This window comes from Tupaia chinensis, unplaced genomic scaffold, assembly GCF_000334495.1.
Source record: "Tupaia chinensis unplaced genomic scaffold, TupChi_1.0 Scaffold148792_1, whole genome shotgun sequence".
NCBI classification, from domain to species: domain Eukaryota; kingdom Metazoa; phylum Chordata; class Mammalia; order Scandentia; family Tupaiidae; genus Tupaia; species Tupaia belangeri.
The window spans coordinates 444195-467481 of NW_006208639.1; the positions used below are offsets into that span (position 1 = coordinate 444195).

The 23287-nt window shown below is 36.2% G+C and overlaps 1 protein-coding gene across 3 annotated transcripts in view; it reads right to left on the reverse strand.

Annotated features, from left to right (window-relative positions):
* The window catches only part of GLCCI1 (glucocorticoid induced 1), a 119778-nt gene extending 96524 nt beyond the window's left edge, over positions 1-23254 (reverse strand). For 2 of the 3 annotated variants that reach the window (XM_014585057.2, XM_014585056.2), the window contains exon 1: positions 21921-22489. In XM_014585057.2, coding sequence (XP_014440543.2) covers positions 21921-22029 — 109 coding nt within the window. In that variant the 5' untranslated portion in view covers positions 22030-22489. Of the gene's footprint in view, positions 1-21920; positions 22490-23152 lie in introns of those variants that run through there. The other variant, XM_027769144.1, reaches the window with a different exon arrangement.
* Between the last annotated feature and the right edge of the window lie 33 nt (positions 23255-23287).

Sequence of the window (23287 nt, forward strand, 5' to 3'; positions counted from 1 at the left end):
TTTTATACAAATGACATCTTTGTACAGAGGTCATGGAGTAAAACAGAACACGGTAAAATATCAGTCTGTGTTTGCATACACAGAAGACCTTCCATCTCAACAATTCTACAAATATTGTACATAAAAGATTTCCAGGAAGTGATGCAAAGGACTGAGAACAACTTAAGAAGAACTAATATAAAACTATTCGTGGCATGACTAAGTGTAGAGAAAAACTGTCATGAAATATTTTAGAATAGCATCATACTTTATTTCTAGAATAGCTATTAAAATTCGCCATTATAATTTTAGCCAAAAATACTCTACTAATTCAACTGTGGTTCAGTCAAAATGGCACTGCCCAGGAGACACAAATGGACAGAAGTCAACCAGAGTTTATTGTTAGCATCTAAGTTAGTTTTTTCCCCTTAACAAACAATAAAAGAGCATTGTTCAACCTAAGTACCTAAGATATGCAGGAATTAATCTCATGCTATAGTTTTGGGTATACCTTGAATCAATATCTAGAACTGGGGATGTGGAATAAAATTGCAAACACCCCCTCCAGATGCCCTAGAAAGACTCATGTGATGCGGGAGGAAAGCAAAACTGCAATAAGCCTATTACACACAAAGATGGTTCAAATGGACTTTTTCTCTCCTTATTCTTACTCTTCACCTCTTTGCGTTTTTTAAAGTCTTCCTATGTAGTGTTGTGGTAGAATAAGAACTGAATGATGTATGTTCAAATCATTATAAATAATACAGTTCATTTATTTTTCATAGAGATGTCTCATCACTCATTTGCACCTGTTTCTCTTTCCATCTATATTTTAGCTATTTTACTTTCACTTAAAAATGTGAGAGAAGAGACCAGTAGGTGGCATAATAGTTAGGGTGCCGGACTCTAACATGACAGACTGCAGTTTGAGTCTCAGACCTGGAGGCTTGCTTTCTCATTCCACTCCCCCCAACCCTCTGTTTCTCTTGGGTGAGCACACGTGCCCTATAGCAAATTTTAAAAAATAATAATAATCAGAATTAAATAAACAATTATTACAAATATGTGTTAGAAAAGAAAAATCCAATACTCTAAAACCTGTTCATTTTGCACTAAAATGATTAATGCTTAAAGACTACCATAGGATGGGCTCATTAAAAGCCAGACTTTCATTATAGTTTTGTTCTTCTAACACCTGAGACATGTATTCAAGAAACATTTTGTTGGATTAGGACCACTAAAGACTTTCTGCCTAGACTTCACCCTCATGCCCCCCAGATCTAGCCAGGAGCCAGGACAAGCCAATCACCAGCCATCTATATCTGAGTTCTGAGAGGCCCCATCCAGGGATTAAGACCACTGAAAAACTTCTGCTCAGACTTCACCCTCCTGCCCACCCAGATCTACCCAGGAGCCAGGATAGATAGATAGATAGATATTTTTTTTTTATTTTAAACTTCTTAGCTCTCTGTCGCTCTTTGGTATTGCTAATTCTTACCTTTTCCCCTGCCATCATAGGACAAGCCAATCACCAGTTATCTATAGCTGAATTCTGAGTATCATGCCATGCAGTTTTCACTTTTTGCTTAAATTTTTTTTTTCTCGGAACCAGCAGTTAGCGTAATGGCTATGTTGCTGGACTCCCATGTAGTCGACCGCAGTTCACATCCTGGACCTGGTGGCTTAAAACTCACGCCGGGAGCGTGTGCGTGCGTGCCCAAGATCCTGAGAGGAGAACGTAGGAGAAGGGATTATGGCATGGCCATCCCCCCTGGGGGGTGATTTCCCGCTTTCTGTCTCTCTGTCTCTCTCTGTCTGTCTGGCGAGTGCATCGCCCTATAGCAAAAACCTCTCTAAAAACAAATTTTTTTTTCTCTGTTTTTTTGTCTTGTGGTCTAGGTCATCAGTAGTCAAATATCTGAACACTTTTAAGGTTGGATTAATCCTCAATTTCTACTGAATCTGCTGCACAAAGGGAGAGGAATGCTATTGTTTATAGAGATTACAGGTCACCTACTCCTGCATGCCTTTGAATGCTCAAATTTAACTCCAAACACTAGGAAAAAAGTATAATCCATCAGATGACCAGAAACCACCATAGAGGCACAAGAAATATGAGAAAGCAAGAAAATATCTCTCCTCTGAGGGAAAAGAATAACTCCTCATCCTCCATAGAAAATAGAAGGGAACTTCTGGAAATGTCAGATAAATAATTTAAAATATTCACAGTGACAAAGCTAAAAGAGAGGCAAGAGAAGAGAGACAACCAACTCCAGAAGATGCAGGAGAAAAGAGACAATGAATTCCAGGAAGTGACGAAGTTCTTGCATGACCTGAAAGAGGAAAGACATATCATAAAAGAGAAGCAAAATGATTCTTAAATTCATCTCAAATTGTTTGAGATAAAGGCTCTAATACAGGAAATCAAAACCTCCCTCAAAAGTATTAAAAGCAGATTAGATCATGCAGAAGATCAAATCTCAGAGAAAACAGAACCTCTGACCTAGAAAAATTCACCAAAAGACTTAAGAAAATAATCACCAAAATGAGAATAACATACAAGTAATACTAGATACCATTAAACGCCCAAACATTCGGAACATCAGTATCCCAAAAGGTGAAGAAACTAATAGGAGAATTGATAATCTATTCTATGAAATCCTGGCAGAAAACTTCCCAAACCTAGAGAGGCACTCAAATATCCAGACCCAAGAAATACAAAGGCTCCCACAAAGAATCAACCCAGGAAGATTTTCTCCAAGGCACATCATAGCCAGGTTTACCAAAACCATGGTTAGAGACAAGATATTAATTTTGGCAAGAGAGAAAGGTCAAATTACTTTCAAAGGATATCCCATCAGGCTAACGTCAGACCTCTCATCAGAAACAATGCAAGCAAGGAAAGAGAAAATATATTCAAACTGTTGAGTGAAAAACAATTTAAAATGACAATATTATACCCAACAAGATTATCTTTCATATGGGTCAAAAAGACAAAAACATTCTCAGATAAATAAAGTCTGAAAGAATTTACCAAAATCAGACCAGCTCTCCAAGAAGTGCTGATGGGAGTGCTATACCAAGAATACTAAAGTTGGGCACACAGAAATAAGAGTACAAAAAACACCCCCAAAAAATTGCCAACAAGTTCAGAGTTAAATGTTAACTTCCAGAGTTTAAATGAAAAGATCAGACCACAGTAACGCTGCAAATTCAATAGAAGAGAGATCAATTACACGAGACTGAACAGGTGAAATAGAATTTTTTTACTTTAGACTAAAACACTACTGGTTTTCTTCTATGCTTTAATTTCCAGATTTAAGACTTTTTGTCTTCTCTTTGTTAATAGGTTCATCTACCTACTATTTGAACTGAATCATAACCTTTTCCCTGGCTTTAAGTCTTAAGCAAATTCTTCTCAACATTTTTTTTTATTTTGACCTATTAAAACTAAAGTTGTTTGTCTTGAAATTTTAAAAAATGCATTAAAAAATACCTATTTAATGACTGCAGTAAGCTCTATAGCCCCAGCTAGATGCTACTTTATAGTATGTTCACTTTACTCACTGAGGTTTATGCCTAAAGTCAGACATGTGTTCATAGGTATTTATATATCAGCCATCCTTGCTACTGAATGTTTTAAAATTAATTAAGATCTTTAGTGAATCAATAAAGTGTAAAAAAAAGGCATAAAAACAACTGCAAATACCAGAGACAGTGGAGGAGGAAGGTGGGAAATGGCAGAGGATGAGAGGTAGGGAATCAAGGGGGGGAAAAAAGCAAAATGTATAAGAAACAAGAAATGGAAAAATCATTGGTTGATGATAACCTGAATGGTAATATCCTTGATTAAGCCAATATATGGTGTATTCTGGATGGAAAACTTTATTTTGTATACTGTATTGATGTACATTGAATTAATGTAAATAGATTTAAAAAAACATTTTGTTGACTTGTTATCATATATCTATTCTCCTCTAAGCTTTTATGAAATAAATATTCAAAAGCTAAAAATCATCTAGCATGTATCCTGGGTCTTTTTTTTTTTTAATCAAAGCAAGTTTGTTGAAAGTACCTTAAATAGAATAGCTCCATATTTCTCTTTAGCACTGTGTGAGGCTCATCTAAAAATCATTGTAAATAAAGTATAAGATGGTGAAAAAAGAAGATCCTGAATCCAAGTCCTACCGTCATTCTATTTTCCTCATTTATATAAAAACTCATGATCTGTATGCTCAGATATTTAACAAACAGGTAATCAGGATAAGTTTATATACTACAGGACTCTAGTGCATACCCAATAAACTTAATTTGTTTATATAAAATAACAAGACTATTTACAAATATACTAAACTTCTTGGTCTTGCTAGGTACTTGGGGAGACTGCCAGTGCTTAAAACATCCCTGAACATTTTGGAGACAGTTTAAAATTTCAATCAGGGCTGGCCCATGGCCAGTAGTTAAGGGAGCTGAATTCCACATGGCCAACCATGGTTGCAGCCCTAGTGGCTTGAGAAGCACACTGGGTACATGTGCATGCAGAAGTGTGGGCATGCATGCCACAAATACTGACAAGATGGAAAAATAGAGAAGGGATTGTGGTGTGACTGTGCCCCATAGGAGGGTGCTTTCTCCCTCCCCTCCTCTGCATATGCCTGGTGGTAATTTCAAGGGAAAAAGAAAAAGAAAAAAATTTAATCACAGAGTAGCTATAGGATACTTGCTTAGAATAAATAGGCAATAATTATATAAATACATTCCACCAAGAACACACATTCAAACTTGATCAAGTATCTCTTGCATACTGGCCAGAGCACTAACAATATACAATGAACCACACTAGCTAATGTGACAGATCAGATGAGGAAAGGGTAGGAGTCCCAAGGTGAATTTTTGAAGTAGATCTAGTAGCAGTAGCTGATAGAACACCTTTCTTTAAACTATGAGGTACAGTAAGGCTGGTAATGTGAGCAGCTACAATTTGAAATAATAGCGGCTTATCATAATAAAACCCCAGTGTATATCTTTCTCGCTGACAGATGGCCTTCTACATGATCATGTAGGGATTCAGAATTCCTTCATCTTACGAATCCCCCATTCCCCTAGCGCCTTGGTCAGAATCCTCGGCTAGATTTTCTGCATCCAGCTGGGCAGATGACAGAAGAAAAAGAATGAGGAATAATAGTATTTTTTTTACTGAACAAGGATGAAAGCTCTATATATCAGTTAGCCTTACTAACTGCAGGAGAGGCTAGGAATTATAGTCTAAAAGTGGACACGAGGGGAAAAATGGATTTGATGAACACATAAAAGTCTCTACTATAGAGGAGCTTAACTATGTCTGAATTACCCTTGGAGACAGTTTGAGGCAAATTTTAAAGCATGTCTCACTGCATTATCATTGTAATCTGCCACTGTAAATGGGATAATCCAACTTAATCACTTACCTTTCTTTCCACATTAGGCTTTAATGACTCTTGGTTATTTTCAAAATTCATATATACCGAAAAAGAGTGTTTCATTCTCAGTGAGTGTTCTTGTAATTTTACTTGCTATGATTTCAGTGCATTAGTCTATGTAAAGGAATACGACTTACAAGCAAAATTCTCTTATAGGTACATGGCTAATAGCTAGCATTCCTTAAAAAGAATCATGTTACAAAGCTGTAAGTAGTGTCTAAATATTCCACATCATTTTATTTTATTTTATTTTATTTTATTTTATTTTATTTTATTTTGCTTTAGGGTATGTGCACTCACTGGAGAAGACACAGAGAGAAAGTGGGAAATTATTTACTCAGCTTTAGGGTGTGTATGCTCACTGGAGAGAGAGACACAGAGAGAGAGAAAGTGAGAAATAACCCCCTACAGGGGTAGCCACACTGCAATCGGTTCTCCTCCATTCTCCTCTCAGGATTTAGGGAATGTACACCCCTGAACCCAGCACGCTTTTCCAAGCCACTGTATCTGGGATTTAAACTGCAATTGACCATGTGGTAGTCAGTTGTCTCAAACACCATGCCACCAGCTGCCCCACAAACGAAAGTATTCTAAATGAAAAACTCTAGTTCAAAAGACATTTCTAAGAAAAAAATTTCAAAAAAGTTTGGGATATACATATAGGTCCCCAAAGCAACCACTTTTAATAGACTTAAAAAACTGTGTACTGTTTTTCTTGAGAGATTGGTTAAGACTCTCATCACTATTTGAAAGTTCTTAAGGTTTTGTCAAAGCAAAGTGGTATTTAACTTCAAATGGAAGTATATAGCAATAACAATACCAGGTAGAAAAAAAAAAACATAATGAAAACACTTTGCTCATCAACATAAAAAAATACATAAAATAAAGTTAAATTTTCTGAATTCTTTTAACACTAGACCTAGCCATAAAAACCTTCTGGTAAGTGCAAACTCTTGTCAACATAGACTCCATTGCTAGCCTAAGTTCCAGGTTTTGGGTTTAGGAGCCATCTAAAGATGAGGGGCCTGTACTCCCATTTTTCCAACATTATCAGGTCTTATTGTAAGACTAGCATTTTTCTCTCCAAAGTATGTATGTCCATCAAGGACTTTATGTCCTTCTAAAAAGTCCCATTCTCTTTGTACAATTGTTCTCAACAAAATATCATATGACAAATAATAACCTATTAGGTTTTTGCATAGAAAAATACATCCTGACTTTTCCAACAGCCAAATTAAACTAATTCATACAAAGATACTAAGTTTCAGGGATATTCTTTCAGAGAGATTGACTCTTTAAAAAAGATAATTGTCAACTCACAAGTATCTTTTTTTTGGAGAGGTTTTCATAGAGACAGAAAGCAAGAAATCACCCCCCAGGGGGGATGGTCACGTCACAATCCCTTCTCCTCCATTCTCTTCTAGGGATCTTGGGCGCATGCACAAGCGCCTGGCGTGAGTTTTAAGCCACGGGCACAAGTATCTTTAATGAGTAATATTTCAGGCAAAATGACAAAATGAAATCAAAACATCCAGATAGAGAAATGTATTTGGTGGTCAATGAGATCTTTGACTAGATTTTTTATCCTCAAATAAACTGATATTTTATATTTTAAAAATTGCTTTAAATAGTTAGAATACAAGTAAATGTATAAATACAATGCTTCAAACATTCAGAGGAAAGTAATTCCTATCTCCATCTGAAAAAGTCTGAAATATTTAGCACAGAGAGGGGTGATATTTGAAAGCTGTTTGCAAAGAACAATTATTTTCAGAGAAGCAGGAACCTGTTTGCAAAGCATGGAGTTATAAAAGGAACAGCATTTTTAATAAAAAGTGAGTTCAGAAACTAGCCACAATGGCAGAGGACCAACCTAAACAGGCCAGGCTCTGTGGTCCTAAGTAACTGGGAAGGTGGGACAGAAGATTACAATAGGAAGACCTTATCAAAAATACCCACCTCTCCCCCTTCTCCTCCTCCTATCATTGCTCTCACACGCACAGGGTCTATGAATGAATTTAAAAAAAAAAAAAAAAAGTTTAGTTTGGCAGGAATGGAAAGGGCACAGTGGAGGAGACCGAGATGAGTCTTTTATGTCAAACTGAAGATATTGAACTTTACCCTTTATGCACCAAGAAACCAACAAGAATCTTTCACCCAAATTAGATATTTTTTAAAGGAAGATTGTGCTTATAGCAATACAATGGCTAAATTTTAAAGATGGAAAACTAAAGTCAGGGAAAAAGACTTAAGAAGTAGCTGTTCCAATGGTTCAAGTAAAAAGTAAAAAGTAGGACATGGGAGAAAATGGAAGGAAGCTGCTAGATTCAGGAGATAATTCTGAGATGGGACAAGATATGTATGGGGATCAGTTGGACAGCAAAAATGAGGGAAGAGGAAAAGCCAAGGATCATGCTAGCAGGATGTGGGAACTCAACCCAATGATCCTTTCAACCAAGGCTATGTTCCACAGTGCCAATAAACAAATTAAAGAAGCTATATACAATTCTGTTTTTGTACCAAATCTTTAAAGTATTTTATTTAACTTTATTTATTTATTTACTTTTTAAAAAAATTTGATCAGAGAAGGACAAAGTGAAAGAATGAGTGAGAAGGAAACCCGCCAGGTTTGTGACTCAAACTGCAGTGGGCATGTGGGAGTCAAGCGTCCTTAACCACCACACAACCTGCCAATCCTATGTACCAAATCTCTTAAATTTGTATCATTAAATACTCTTATCTTGATAACTGTACTTTTTTTTTAGAGGTTTTTGCTATAGGGTGCGTACACTGGCCATACAGACAGAGACAGAGAGACAGAAAGTGAGAAATCACCCTCCAGGATGGATGGTCACGCTGCAATCCCTTCTCCTTCATTCTCCTCTCGGGATCTTGGGCATGCACGCACACGCGCCTGGCTTGAGTTTTAAGCCACTGGGTCCGGGACTCGAACAGCGGTCGACTACGTGGGAGTCCAGCGACATAGCCATTATGCTAACTGCTGGTCCCGATAACTGTACTTCTAATCTTATCTTCTTACATAGAAAAGGAAATTACCCTAATGTTCAATGTCAAAAAAGATGAATATGCCTACATCCATGATTAGATTATTACACATTTTATATATACTTTGAAAAACCATATATTACCTCAGAAATGTACAATGAGTATATGTAAATCAGAAGTCACTATAAATTTTTTAAAATAGCACATGACCCAATTATATATATTGCAATTATATAAAAAATGTGTTAACAAATTCATTGTTTTATTCTCTCATTAGAATAATACACAGTACCAAAATACACTAGAACATTTTTTCAAAGCATATATACAGAATATGTATTCCTGTACTAAAGGAGTATGACGTATCTTACTATGTGAAATGGGTTAAATATACTTTAAATTAAAACTTTTACACAGATTGTCACTAGACCAACCGAGGGCGGGGAGGGGAAGGCATGAGAAAAAAATCTCCAAAGACAGTTAAAATATTTAGATTTGTAAATTTGCAGAATACAGAGATGTCTATTTTACTTAAGGTACACAGATTCCACATTTAAGGTTACCTGCTTTAGTTAGTAAAAATACAATAACTACAAGTTTCAATACTATTAAACATAATCATCTGCTCAAAAATGACAAAGTCAATTTCAGCAGAAAAAATTATGATACACTTGTGTTAGGAAAATCAAAGTATAAGCAACTAGATGGTCATTCAAAACAATGTTAGAGAACTTAGAAAAGGGAATTTATATCTATACTGATTAATTTTTCTCCAAACCTATATAATAAACTAATTTCTTACCAAATAACTCTGAAGAAAACAGTTTAGCCAAGAAATTCAGCATTCAGGGACCAGCAGATGGCATAATGGTTACATAGGTGGATTCCAATGTAGTCAACTGTGGTTCAAGTCCCAGACCCGGTGACTTAAAACTCAGACTGGGCGTGGGTGCTTGCATGCCCAAAATATCCTGAGAGAAGAAGGGATTGCAGTATGGCCATCCCCTGCTGGGGGGTAATTTCTCGCTTTCTGTCTCTGTCTCTCCAACTAAATAGTAAATTTCCCCATAACCACACAGATGATGTTCAAAACTATGTCATTTAGTGTCCATTGATTTTATCTTATATAAGGTGAGCAAAACCCCTGAACTATAATTTAGTGTATAAATATTACTTGATTAAGAAAAGATGAACATAAGCTTCTACTCTGCATGGAGAAAGTTATCAGGAGCCACTGATTATCCAATGACTGCTGAGAAAGGAATATTAATTTTAGAAGACTCTCACACAAGCACATATACACAGTACACATATCATGTAGACCTTCAGAAATAAACAGATTAGTTGGCCACTTAATCTCACGGTCTCCTTAAATATACACATAAACTTTAAGTTAAAATCAGTCTGGAGGGATATATAATCATAAATAACATCATAAACTATAGCACTGATCTTATTTCTAGTCTAATTGTAGCTATTGCTTTATTCTCCTGTCAATGATAAAAGCAGAAGGTTTTATAAACATTTTTCATGAAGAAAGGAATACTTCCTCTAAGAAGCTGGTTAGAAACAGCTTGCTAGAAAATTGTAGCTAAAGTAATACTTCTTTTATAAAGAAAAAATATCCCAGAGAAATAAGAAACGTGAGAACTAAGATCAATAAGATCATTAGTACATACGAATTCTTTCCTTTTTAGGAGCTATATGGGTACCAAATATCTTAGAATTACAAACTCTGAATAAAAAGGGAATGAAAAAGATATATTCATGTTCATTTATAACAGCTTCTTATAATACCATTAATTTTGTTAAATGTCAGTAAAAAAATTTATTCAGCAATAAGAAATTATTCAGTAATGTGATTTTAAAACCTCAGATGAACCTCAACCTTATATAAATGACATCCTAAAAGGTTTGTATAAATAACAGTTTGGTAAATTAAATGATTTCACTTGTATATGTGAGACATTCTGTAAAGTAAACAAGTATCCCAAGTATCTGTTTCACAATTTAAAAATTTCACATTATAATGAAACATTACTTGGAGCTTAATATAATTTCAGGAGGTACTATAAGATATATAAGGTTTTAATTGAAAGAACTCATCACATTTTAGGTATGATGGCTTTATATGTCTCTAACTGTAATCGACTCAGATACTGATTCCACAGAACCTCACTAGATCAAAATTCACTTAACAGAACTAAAACTCACTCATAAAAACTTATCTTTCACCTTCTAAAATTAGGACTACTGTAACTTTACCCATATATGTCCCACCTATCTCTACTATTAACAAGAGTACTCAGAATATTCTGTTTTCTATGAAGGTCTAAATAAATGTTTTTCCAAGCTTAAACTCTACCATGGAATGGCAACACCTGAATGAGGATAAAAGTCATCAATTATCTAAACATTAGACATTAGGACAATGGGCAACATAAACATAATTTATTAATTTAAAACTCTATCGGATATTTAAAGAACTGTACATTCTATTAATCACTACTCAGTGACTGAATGCAATTACATATATAGCTAAAACTGAATTAAATATGTAAATCCTATGTAAAGATTTAACAAAAAATTATGGCAGGGCCTTCTAAACACCAGAAATCATGCTAGCTGCTGGAATGCTAAAAATGATAACTGGTTCTATCTAGGGCAATGTGCATATCCACCAAAATTCCCTTGAATACAGAGTTAAACATTCAGACAAGTTAAGTTAGATACAAAATCATTAGCTAAACTGTTAAAACGTCTAAAGTCACATCATTAACTATAGAATTATACAGTGAGTCAAACTGTCAAAAATGTAGCTACCATAGCATATATCTACTTCCTCTTAAACCTTAAGGCATCTAATTCAAGATTGGAATACTTTGGGACCAGCAATTAGCGTAATGGCTATGTCGCTGGACTCCCATGTAGTCGACCGCGGTTCGCGTCCCAGACCCGGTGGCTTAAACTCACGCCGGGCGCGTGTGCATGCGTGCCCAAGATCCCGAGAGGAGAATGGAGGAGAAGGGATTGCGACGTGACCATCCCCCCTGGGGGGGTGATTTCTCGCTTTCTGTCTCTCTGTCTATGTCTGGTGAGCACACGCACCCTATAGCAAAAACCTCTCAAAAAAAAAAAAAAAGATTGGAATACTTTAAAATGAATAAATGAGCTCAGCCACATCAAAAGTCAAGGACAGTGGCACATACCCTCTAATCCTAGCTACTTAGAAGGCTGTCAGGACTATTACAACACAGCAAAACTCTATCTAAAAAAGAAAAAAATGAACAAAACATACTAATGATAATTTCCTTACTTTTCCTCTACATTCCTATTTCTTAAAATTATTACATGCAACTTTCAACGGTTTATTCTTAAAATCCTTATGAACAAGTTTAGATGGTTATATGCAGAAGCCATAAGTCTCTCTTTGGTGTTGCATACATACATTAAAGAAAAAAAATGGGCTATGGCCAACTACGGTTCAAGTCCTGGACCTGGCAACTTGCTTTCTCACTTTCCCTCTCTCTCTCTTCCTCTCTCCTTGGTCAAATTAAATACTTATAATAATAATAATTAATAAAATTAAATAATTCTATAAACATAAAATATGATTCATCTACTTGTTTTACTATGAGGTTCAACGTAATACTTATTCCACTAAATATTTTTTTTACTATACGACTTAGTACAAAGTACCACAGGCCAATTGTATTTAAGCTTAACTAATAACTCAATAGTAATACTAAGGGCTATAATGCTAATATTTCTTTACAGTAAAAATTAAAAGTAGATAAAAACTGAAAACAGGTAAATTCTGAGTACATTAAAGAAAAATAATCCTCTGTACATTAACCAAAATATCTAGTAAATAGTAATACAACACATAAAAAGCTTATCATTTTCCATTCTAATTCAAAAATAGCAGATATTTAGTCAGAGTCGAATCCGACACATCTCAATAGCTTCATGAGTCATCACTGTCCAGGTATTACTACACAACATTATTACTATACACTACTAAATTACTACATATGAAGCCAAACCCAACAATAAATTTCAGACATCTAATGAGGACATATGTAGGCATGTGTGCAGAGGGAGAGTGGGCAGGTAATATCATCCTATACTCTAGAAGAATATTCTAATTCTTACAGGGACCGATGTACATTAGACCTACACATATTACAGAAAGCATATGATGAAACTATTCTAAACTTAGCCTAAAGAAAAAAAATACATACACACAGAATAACAATTTCAAAATAGAATACCAAACAAGTTAAAGTTACTTCAAAGAGGCAAACTCTACATTTTATTACCTTTTAAGATACCAAAATTATTTCACTAATAATTCCAATTCATAAACTGATGCACTTAACTAAAAACTAAATATAATTACAGAATAAATGTTATAAGAAACTTCATTTATCATATAAATTCTATATAATCATTCAACTCATAACAACAAAAGTACAATTTCCAATGTTACTTTTGGAAAAAAAAAAAACAGACACCACCAAGCTCATTTCTGGACAAGCCAGTGATGTGGTAATTAATGCAAATAGAGCCCACACAGTTGAATATGAGGTTTGAGAATCAAGACTTAGTGGCTTGAGAAACAGTCTGGGCACATAGATGTGCCTGCCCAAAATCCCAAAAGGCAGGAGACATGGAGGAGAAGGCATTGTGGAGTAACCATCCCCCCTGGGGAGTGCTTTCCACTTTCCCTCTCTCTTTGTGTCTCTCTGGCAACTGCACTTAAGCCTAGGGGGAAAAAAAATCAAGAAAAACTTCATTTCCATATTGACTATTTAAGGACAGCTTGCAATAAGCATTACTGACACTCAAATAAAACTGGTTCAAACTCCCTGAAAGAAATTATCAAAATGGAGATTAAAATTTCTTTCTACATCACATCAGCAAATCTAGAGGAAGTAAAAAAAAAAAAAAAAGTCAAGTAAATATAAATCAAATTATTTCTTAGGTTAGTGTGTTTATTTTGTTATGACAATGATACATACAAATATACAATTTTAAATTCTGCTAATTAAAATATTAAAAGGATGATAAAAGTAAAAAATCCTACTGTGGGGTTCAACGAGCTTTATAAAAATTACTATAAATGGGCAGGTTTTTTAAAAGCTTACATTACCAAATATGAAAATATAAAGATCTTATTTTACCCAGTTTTTGAGATTTTTTTCATGAAAGGGAAGTTTTATTTATTTATTTATTTATTTATTTAGAGAGGTTTTTGCTATAGGGCACATGTACTCACAGCCAGAAAGAGAGAGACAGAAAGTGAGAAATCACCCCCCTGAGGGGGATAGCCACAATCCCTTCTCCTCCATTCTCCTCTCAGGATCTTGCGCAAGCATGCACACACGCCCAGCGTGAGTTTAAGCCACCGGGTCCAAGACTCAAACTGGGATCGACTACAAGGGAGTCCAGCAACATAGCTATTACGCCAACTGCTGGTCCCAGAAAGGGAAGTTTTCAAAACATACACACTAAATTCTGTCTTAACAAAGTGGCAGGTCCTTTAAGGACCAAGTAGAAGCCCCAACAATAGCACATATAAGAGTTTCAAAATGCTATCACATTCTTATATATTAATACATACCTGGGAACTGAATCACTTGGCAATACTTAGTGATATTTTAAGTTGTCTGTAACCTAGAGCCTCCCATTTAGTTTATTCTTCACCCAACTCCCCAAAGCTTTTTTTTGGGGGGGGGCGGGGAGGAGAGATTTTCACTATAGGGTGCTTGCGCTCACCAGACAGACAGAGACATAGAGACAGAAAGCGAGAAATCACCCCCCAGGGGGGATGGTCACGCAGCAATCCCTTCTCCTCCATTCTCCTCTCGGGATCTTGGGCACGCATGTACACGCGCCCGGCGTGTCCGGCACCGAACCGCGGTCGACTACGTGGGAGTCCAGCGACATAACCATTACCTAACTGCTGGTTCCCCCCCAAAACTATTTTTAGCCTTTCTGTGACAACTCTATAGCCTTTCTGTGACAACTCATTTTGCATGCTTTCTTGCCTCATAACTAACTGGGTTCCAAAAGTAACTTGGAACTATCTTAAAGTCAGGATTAAGGGGTCTCTAGACCCTCTGTTCATGCAACCTGACTTTGGGCAAATTATTTAACTTCTAAGGAACTTATTTCCTCATCTGTGAAAATAGGTTAAAATAAGTGCCCTTTATTAGGTTTTCTAGTGGAAATTAATGGTTGACATAAAAGCTCAATAAATGATAATTTTAAGAATCATCTAGTCTAATAGGCTTTCTTTTCCTTTAAAAAGCAGATTATTTTTTCCCACTCAACAAAATCGTTGAAGTCCTACCCTCCTTCATTTTCAAGATAGAAAAAACGAAGTGTTAGAAACGTGTTATAAGTCAGATGTTAAAAATGAAAATAGAACCCCCATCTCTTAACTCCAAATCTGATATTCCCTAGCATACGTTTTTGTCTCTAAGACTCTTCTATGAAACAATTTAGAAAACAATTACTTTGGTCTTTCATTTGATCATTGATTCTAGAGGAAAGAGCCAGGTTATACTATCAAGGAATAATATATCCATACCTGCTTCCCCCTTCACTAGAAAAACAGCAATTTTCAAATTTTATTTTGTTTAGTTTTTTGACATAGGGTACATATGCTTGCTAGAGAGAAACAGAGAAGGAAAGTGAGAAATCACCCTCTGTGAGGATGGCCACACACACAATCCCTTCTCCTCCACTCTTTTCCTGGTATTTTGCATACGCATGCACATGCACCTGGTGTGATCACTAAGCTGTAGGATCCAGGACTCAAACTGCAGTTGGCCATGTGGGAATCTAGCACTTCCACCACCATGCCACCTGCTGGCCCCAAAAAACAGCACATTTATAGAATTAATTATAGAACAATTCTAAATAGTTAATCATTACTCATTTAATTTTATATTCAATATCATCCGTATAAAATAATCATTTTATTATATACATAAGTAGCAATTATACATCAGTATATAATATATACTAGAATATGTATTAGGATATAAATTATTAATAAAGCTACTTAAGCCACAGTTAATTTATGTCTTGCTCACTCTGTTTAACAAATTTTATAATAATTTTAGAAGATATTTAATCAGAGTTCATTTTTAACTAATATAAAAGCTAAAATTAGCTATATGAACTATTCACCAAAGTTCTCCCTGTAGCCCTACTAGCTACTAGCTAAATAAAGACTTATATCAACAGTTGATACGTATTTGACACTCAGTAACACTAGGCAGCAAGTTGTAGGAGTTATTCTCTTTTTAATACAAAGCATATCTGTATATCTGGTAAATTTCTTAACAATTTTAATAACTTGGCAGATAATTTTGGACACTGACCTTGCCAAACAGCCATGAGTTCTATAAGTTTCTCTAACTTACTCTTATTTTCCGCAAGCCACCCTTAAGGTGTACCATGGTGGCACTTTGTTAAGTTACACACACACAGTTCAAACCCACAAACTGCAGAAATTACTACTGGCTCTTAGGAGGGCTGAACCAACCTAGAACCCTACCTAGTGCAGGGAAAAATCACTTGGGACCAGTCTCTGCTTAGTGATTCCTGAAAGCACTAGTCAGTTTGTCACCATACATAACTAACTTTTTAACATTTATAAAAGGAGAAAGGGTGAGAAAAACACTTTTCACTATAATGTGATTCACATTCTGGTTACTTAGGAGAACCAGACACAATCAAGTTCATTATCTGTGCCCTCAAAAACAAGGATATGAGAAATATCTTCTCTCTCTCTCACTTTATGTAAAAAACAGAGAAAAGAGGCCAATCCATCCATATTCTATTTCAGGTACATTTACCAAACTAGGTCTCACATTTTTAGACATTCTGAAAATGTCAGAGCCTTTACCAGCATAGCATAGTAGTGCCATGGAAACAAAAGAAAACCCATTCTTTTGTCATTCTTTTAGCTCAGAAATCACAGCTGATAATCAATACCTTTTTCTATTTAATTTTTTTGTTCATAACAGTGCTGTGGAAGAAGAATGGATCTGGAATTAGAATATCTGCCTTCTAAATACACTTTCTGCTGAATTAAAGTATACACTGCTTGGTATACAGTGGCATAAACAATACTGCTTAAAGATATCTTCCATGTTTGTTCCTACTAAAATAAGGTATGGAAAAGTATTTTTCTACAATTTGTTCATAATATACAAAGTTTATATTTTTACAAATACTGCTATTCTCTTACAATTTATTTTCCAAAATAAGAACAAATATTCTTTGAGAAGAGATGGTTGAGAAGCAAAGTCAGAGTCACTTCCAGATAAGGGGTAGAGGGAAAGACAGGTCATTTCAGATTCTTCCCTCAGTCCCCTAGGCTTTTGTATATCAATAGATGAATTTTTTTTCTCCACTTACTTTTAGCAAACTTGGCCTCTTTTTAAAATAATTAAACAGTACATGGCACCAAAAGAGCATTAGTGTTTTGGTTTGTTTTGGTTTCTTAAACATTAGTAATAATAATGAAGACAAAAGATAATACTACAAGACAGAGGCCCAGGACAGGTACTACAGAAAAGCTACCTTGGTGGGCCAGCCTGTGGCATGGTGGTTATGGCAGCTGGATCCCACATGGCTCACTGCATGAGTTCAAGTCCTGAAGCCAGCAGCCTGAGAAACATTCCAGGCATGTGTGTCCAAAATCCTGAAAGGAGGGAGATGAAGGGGAAGGAATTGTGGTGTAACCCTACTCTATAGGGGGGAGGGAGCGTACTTTTTCTATCTGTCTCTCTCTGTCTGTGTGTATCTCTCTCTTTCTCTTGTGAGTACCTGTGGCAAGAATTTAAAAAGAAAAGTTATCTTGGTGGTGTCTGAGAAAAGGTCAAACTAAAACTATGATCTGGAGAAAAGACCAAACTAAAATTAAGAGCAATGTCATTAATATTTACTCTTTGGCAGATGACTAGCTACATGTGAAAGTTTTAATAATTCCAAACTTAAGAAAAACCTTCTCTTCATTTAGACATTTGTTGAACACTGTCATTTATTTCCATTTTAAACACTGCCATGGAACCCAGTTACTCCTGTTTTCTTATTCACATGTAGTTCACATTATCACAAATAAAATAAAACAACAAAGGATGCCATTATCCTTCAACATTTCCTCAATGAACAAATCCTAACCTGCAATAAGTCTTGGCAGAGATGTACACTGCAACAAGTGATCTGTTCTTCTATAAAAAGCACAGTAATAAATGATTTTTAGTTCAACATATACACACAAAACTTTAGTTAAAAACAGGGAAGGTGCTTTTAGACATCTTAGGTATTCACTATTCAATATGTTTAGAGAATTAGTCACTACAGAGAAATTTAATCTTTGAACATAAGACAGTTGATTAATTTTATAAGTTTGCTCCTCTATTTTGTATTCACTCATTGATCTAGAAATTTTATGCACCATCAGATAACTGATGGGAAAAATCAGGTCCATAAATACTGAATGCTGTTACTGTTTTGTACAACTCTCAGGGGATAAAACCCTTCTCCAAATTCAGAATTAGAAACCTGTCACTTTAGAAAAAGCTAAAACATTAACATTGTTTTCACTCTAATATTGAAAGCTTTGAAACAAGTTCTTATCAGCACTTTTAGAAAATTAATTTTGAAAGGGGGAGAGAGGGCCTTAATTTCCAAAAAATTCATACTAAAACTGAAGTCTGAGTATCTCTTAAAAAATTATTAAAAATTTTTGCATTCCATAAATTCTAATCAAATTTTACTCAAGAGTAAGCAGTCAGTCAGAGTATTATGCCAAAATAAATGTGATATCTAAAGTCAGGAACCAACACATGATATTTTCAAAGCAGGACCTGTACACATTACAAACTCTTCCACTATTTATTTTTTTTTGTGAGAGGTTTTTGCTATAGGGTACGTGCGCTTGCCAGAAAGACAGAGAGAGACAGAAAGCAAGAAATCACTCCCCATGGGGGATGGCCACGCCGCAATCCCTTCTCCATTCTCCTCTCGGGATCTTGGGCATGCATGCACATGTGCCCAGAGTGAGTTTAAGCCACTGGATCCAGGACTCGAACCGCAGTTGACTACATGGGAGTCCAGTGACATAGCCATTACGCTAACTGCTGGTCTCCCACTTTTTTTTTCCTTGAGAAGTTTTTTTTTTGCTATAGGGTGTGTGTACTCATCAGAAAGATAGAGACAGACAAAGAGACAGAAAGCGAGAGATCATCCCCCAGGGGGGATGGCCATGCTGCAATCCCTTCTCTTCCATTCTCCTCTTGGGATCTTCAGCACGGATGCACATGCACCCAGTGTGGGTTTAAGCCGCCAGGTCTGGGACTCGAACTGCGGTCAACCACATGGGAGTCCAGCAACATACGCCAACTGCTGGTCCCTCCACATTTTTTTTTTTTTACTAGACCTGGTACACTTAAAAATAAGCAATATTCTTTATAGAAGTGCTCTAATGTACAGCATAAAAAATGACTCAAAAAAAACTGAATGAAAATTGAAAGCAAATAAATTGATGAACTGATTAAAAACACAGACTACATATACTGAATGTAGACATTCTCCATTATATACTAGCTGCCTTTGAATTATTCTTTAAAATAGAATCATAACTACTTTATGTATAAAACAATGAGGCTCTCAAGATACTCATGAAAAATTCTAATCAAATCTCACTCCAGAGTTAGCAATCTGTTAGAGTATTAGGCCTAAAAAAATCTGATATGTTAAATCAAGAACTAACACATGCTATTTTTCATAGCATGGGCTATATATATAGCAAGCTCTTCCATGTCTTGCTTACTAGATTTGGTATTCTTAAATATAAGCAGTATCCTCTATCAGGAGTACTCTAATGCAACTGATTGTACATCTTTTAAAATTTATAACTTATCCTAATGCTCAATATCTACAAAACACACACACACACACAACACAAACAGGGATTTACATGTGCTACTTACTATCTTGCCCAGTAAAATTGTATTTGGTCTGTGTTTAAATCTATGGGTTTTGCTCTGTAAGATTTCAGAAAGAAGCAACTTTATTATATACTTATTTTTAGTTGTTACTAATGATTTTAAAGATTCTTAATTTTAACACTAACAACCTGCTATAAAGTCATTTGAGTTGTTCTATTTATCTCAAAGGTAGACTATGTATTACCATCACAAAAAAATAACTATTTGCATAATACTTTATGATTTAACATCTATTACAAACACATCACAGGGAGCCTGAGGATGCATTCAGCAGCTTGTCATTCACCATTGCAAGACCCTTCAAAACCAAACAAGGGGAGGGTGACATTTTGCTAATAGCAGAAGTAATGAAGTGAATATAAATAACAAACCTTGAAGTTTCGAAAATACAAAAGAAAGAAAAAATACAAACAAAAAGAGTATGATCCATGAGCATAAACAAAACAGTTTCAATTTGTAAAGCTTCATGTCCTCTATACAGAGCAAGGTGTTTGGAGATGTACCATGTTCTGTTATGGTAACCATTTAAATTACCTAAAACTATGCTACCAAAATAAAGGAAATTACCATCCTTGATTGAGTTTTACAAATTAATACCATACTATTAAAACTGTTTTGATTTACAGAATTCAGCTTTCTCTCGAGTGAAATAATCAAAATATCAAGACTTTATTACTCTACTCTTAACCCTATGAATAAATATGTACACTGAGAATGTTTAAGAAGGAAATGATATAATGTGTTTAGAAATTACATTGTTTCTTAATTTCATTCTGCTAAGAGAACTAGAAAGGAAAAATTTTAAAGCTTCTATATTTTTTCTATAACCATCATGTCAGATAAAAAACATAAAATTATGAATGCTCAGTTATGTCACCTCTAGTCCAAGTAGTCATGGCACTTAAAGCTTTTGGTAAACAATATGCCTCTACTGAATACATACCCCTTGAGCCACTATCTACTTAATTTAACATTTTAAATGTAGTTTCAAATGCAGTGTAACACCACCATTTTACAGATACACACACACACAATGTGTGTAGAAAAGGAAGGAGGTGTAGAGCGGAGGTAGGAATGGAGCACGTTGTTGTTTTTCATTCATGCAGTATAGTGATGTCAGTGTCTGCAGCAGCAGTGGCAGCGGCAGGAGCCTTGACCAGTGGAGGCTAAAATCCAAAGTCAGAATCTTGCAGAATTCAAAAGAAACTGAGTACGTAATCATTTGAAAAATTCCACCAACTATTTAACAGCATGTTCATAGTATGGATTTTAAATGGGCAAGTAGACAGAACAGATTAACTATACTTTTAATCAGGATAGGGAGGAACAAGGCAGGATGTGGAGAAGTAACATAGGGGTAATATAACCAGGGAACTGGGGGCAGAAGAGTCTGTGTATTCAAAATCACTACAGTGTAAGAAACGGACAAAACTACATGGTGTTAAAAACAGTAGAAAAACATCTCTAGCAGGAAAAAATCCTTTGATTCCCAACATAAGCTCTCTGACACTGCAAGCCTGTCTGCTGCACCAGACTCAGAAAAGTGTTTTCATCATGATTGCATTAAAATTGCATTAAACTCGGATGTGCCATACTACAACAAAGAGGATAGTTTAAGCCTGATCACAAATTTCATTAAAACTACGCGATGATGGAGCATGTAATTCCTAAATAAATAAGGCTTTTGAAGGATACAGAAAAGCAAGTTGTACTATTATCTGTTATTTTAGTGTTTATCAACAAAAGGGGAGGAGGTAACTAGATGGCCATTATATTGTTGGAGCAATTGTCAAAACTTCTTACTCTGCCCACAAAAACCTCTGTACACAATCTGTAATGTTTTTTTAATGCCTCTTACATTAGTCCCTAAAAAAAAATCCCAAAACTCAACTTACGCACTGCTGAAGCTAAATCACTCTAACATTTATGTAACTGATGCCTTTTCATTCTGTTACCCTCTCATTTCATATAGCTCTACAAAATGTGCAAGGGGCTTGCATATGGCATTAATCTGTTAGAAAATGGTGGCCTTTTCTATAAAATACAGCCAAAGATGTGTGTTCAGTTGTGGTCATTATTAGGGCGATCACGTTGTTTTCATTCATTCATTCAGGATTTGCTAGAAGATGTCAGTTTCTGCAGCAGCTGGCTTGACCTGGGGGAGGAGTGGGGGGGGGGCAAATTCCTCCTGGTGCATACAGATTACAGGATGTATTTCTTGGTGCTCACGTACTCACCCACTGCACTATATCCTAACTGGTTCACCATCAAGTGGTCCGAAAATAACCAACATGGTAATTAAATTGGCCAACATGCTAATTAAAGGTCTGAAATATTAAAACAAAAACACCAAAACTGCAATGTACCATAAGGCAGGCAATCACTTTCTCAAATTCTAATACCTTCATCAAGAAAACACCATTAAAAAAATTCCACGTACCACATACATTGTACAAAGCTTGACAGTGTTTCCCTTCCAAGCAGAGATTTCTATTTTTCCACTCAGTATGACCCGTTCCCTCCACCATGCAGAGCGGCAGCAGCAGCATCTGTAGCTCTAGGCTGGTATCTACTAATATTAGCTACTCCACCGTCCCTTATGAGCTTTAAGTCCCTGTTTTGGCTAAGCTCCCTTTTCTCCCCCAGGACTCAACTAAATCCTGTACTGCGTCTCTAGACATAAACAAAACAAAATCAAAACAGAAAACATTGAGGAGAGCCCACAACATCTAACAGCTCACCATTACCTTTGACACCTAACAAAAAAGAAACTTGAGATCCTTGAACGGTTCTACTAAACAGTTAAGTGCACTTAGAAATAAAGAGTGTGTTCGCTCTTTTCAAATTGGCTTTTGGAAATTTACCATGAAAATCTTGAATTGGGCATAAACTGTAGTGCAGTACAGCTCTGATGCATGACTATATAAAGTAGAACAGATAGGGAGACTGGGGGCGGAGGGGGGGGGCTTGTATACACTTCAATTGCACATTCACAAGTGCCCCCTACACATCAGGCAGACATCCTGACATAACTAATGTAGCAGACCTCCAAAGAAAAGAAAAGAAAGAATCCCAGATTGCAGGCACGGTTAGGAACTTTGAAGGAAAGCACAAAGAGGCTGCAGAGATTACAACCACAACCTTATCCGCTGCTGGAGAGTTCGTGTGCGTACTTAAGTGTTTTGCCCAGCTCCTCCTTCCCAGGCTACAAACACACACAGGAATGAGCTAATCAACTCTACACTTCAATTGCACATTCACAAGTGTCCCCTACACATCAGGCAGACATCCTGACATAACTAATGTAGCAGACCTCCAAAGAAAAGAAAAGAAAGAATCCCAGATTGCAGGCACGGTTAGGAACTTTGAAGGAAAGCACAAAGAGGCTGCAGAGATTACAACCACAACCTTATCCGCTGCTGGAGAGTTCGTGTGCGTACTTAAGTGTTTTGCCCAGCTCCTCCTTCCCAGGCTACAAACACACACAGGAATGAGCTAATCAACTCTTAAACCGAAAAAAAAAAAAAAAAAAAAAAAAATTTCGATGGTGGCGAGTGACAGAAGATAAAATCAGAGGGGCAGCATGAGGGTCAAAAAAAGTTCCTTTTCAGTTCGCTCCTCCAAGCCCCGCAGCGACCGCAGAGGGGTGAGATTCCCAAGCCACTTTCACACCTTCGGTAATGCACTAGCAAAAAGAAGCCCGGAGAGGCTGAAGTTTCCACGGAGGGCACCGTCGGGGAGACGCAGCCCGGGAGGACGGGAGGGTTGGGCTCGCTACCTCTGCACACCGGCGAGCCGGGGCTCCGT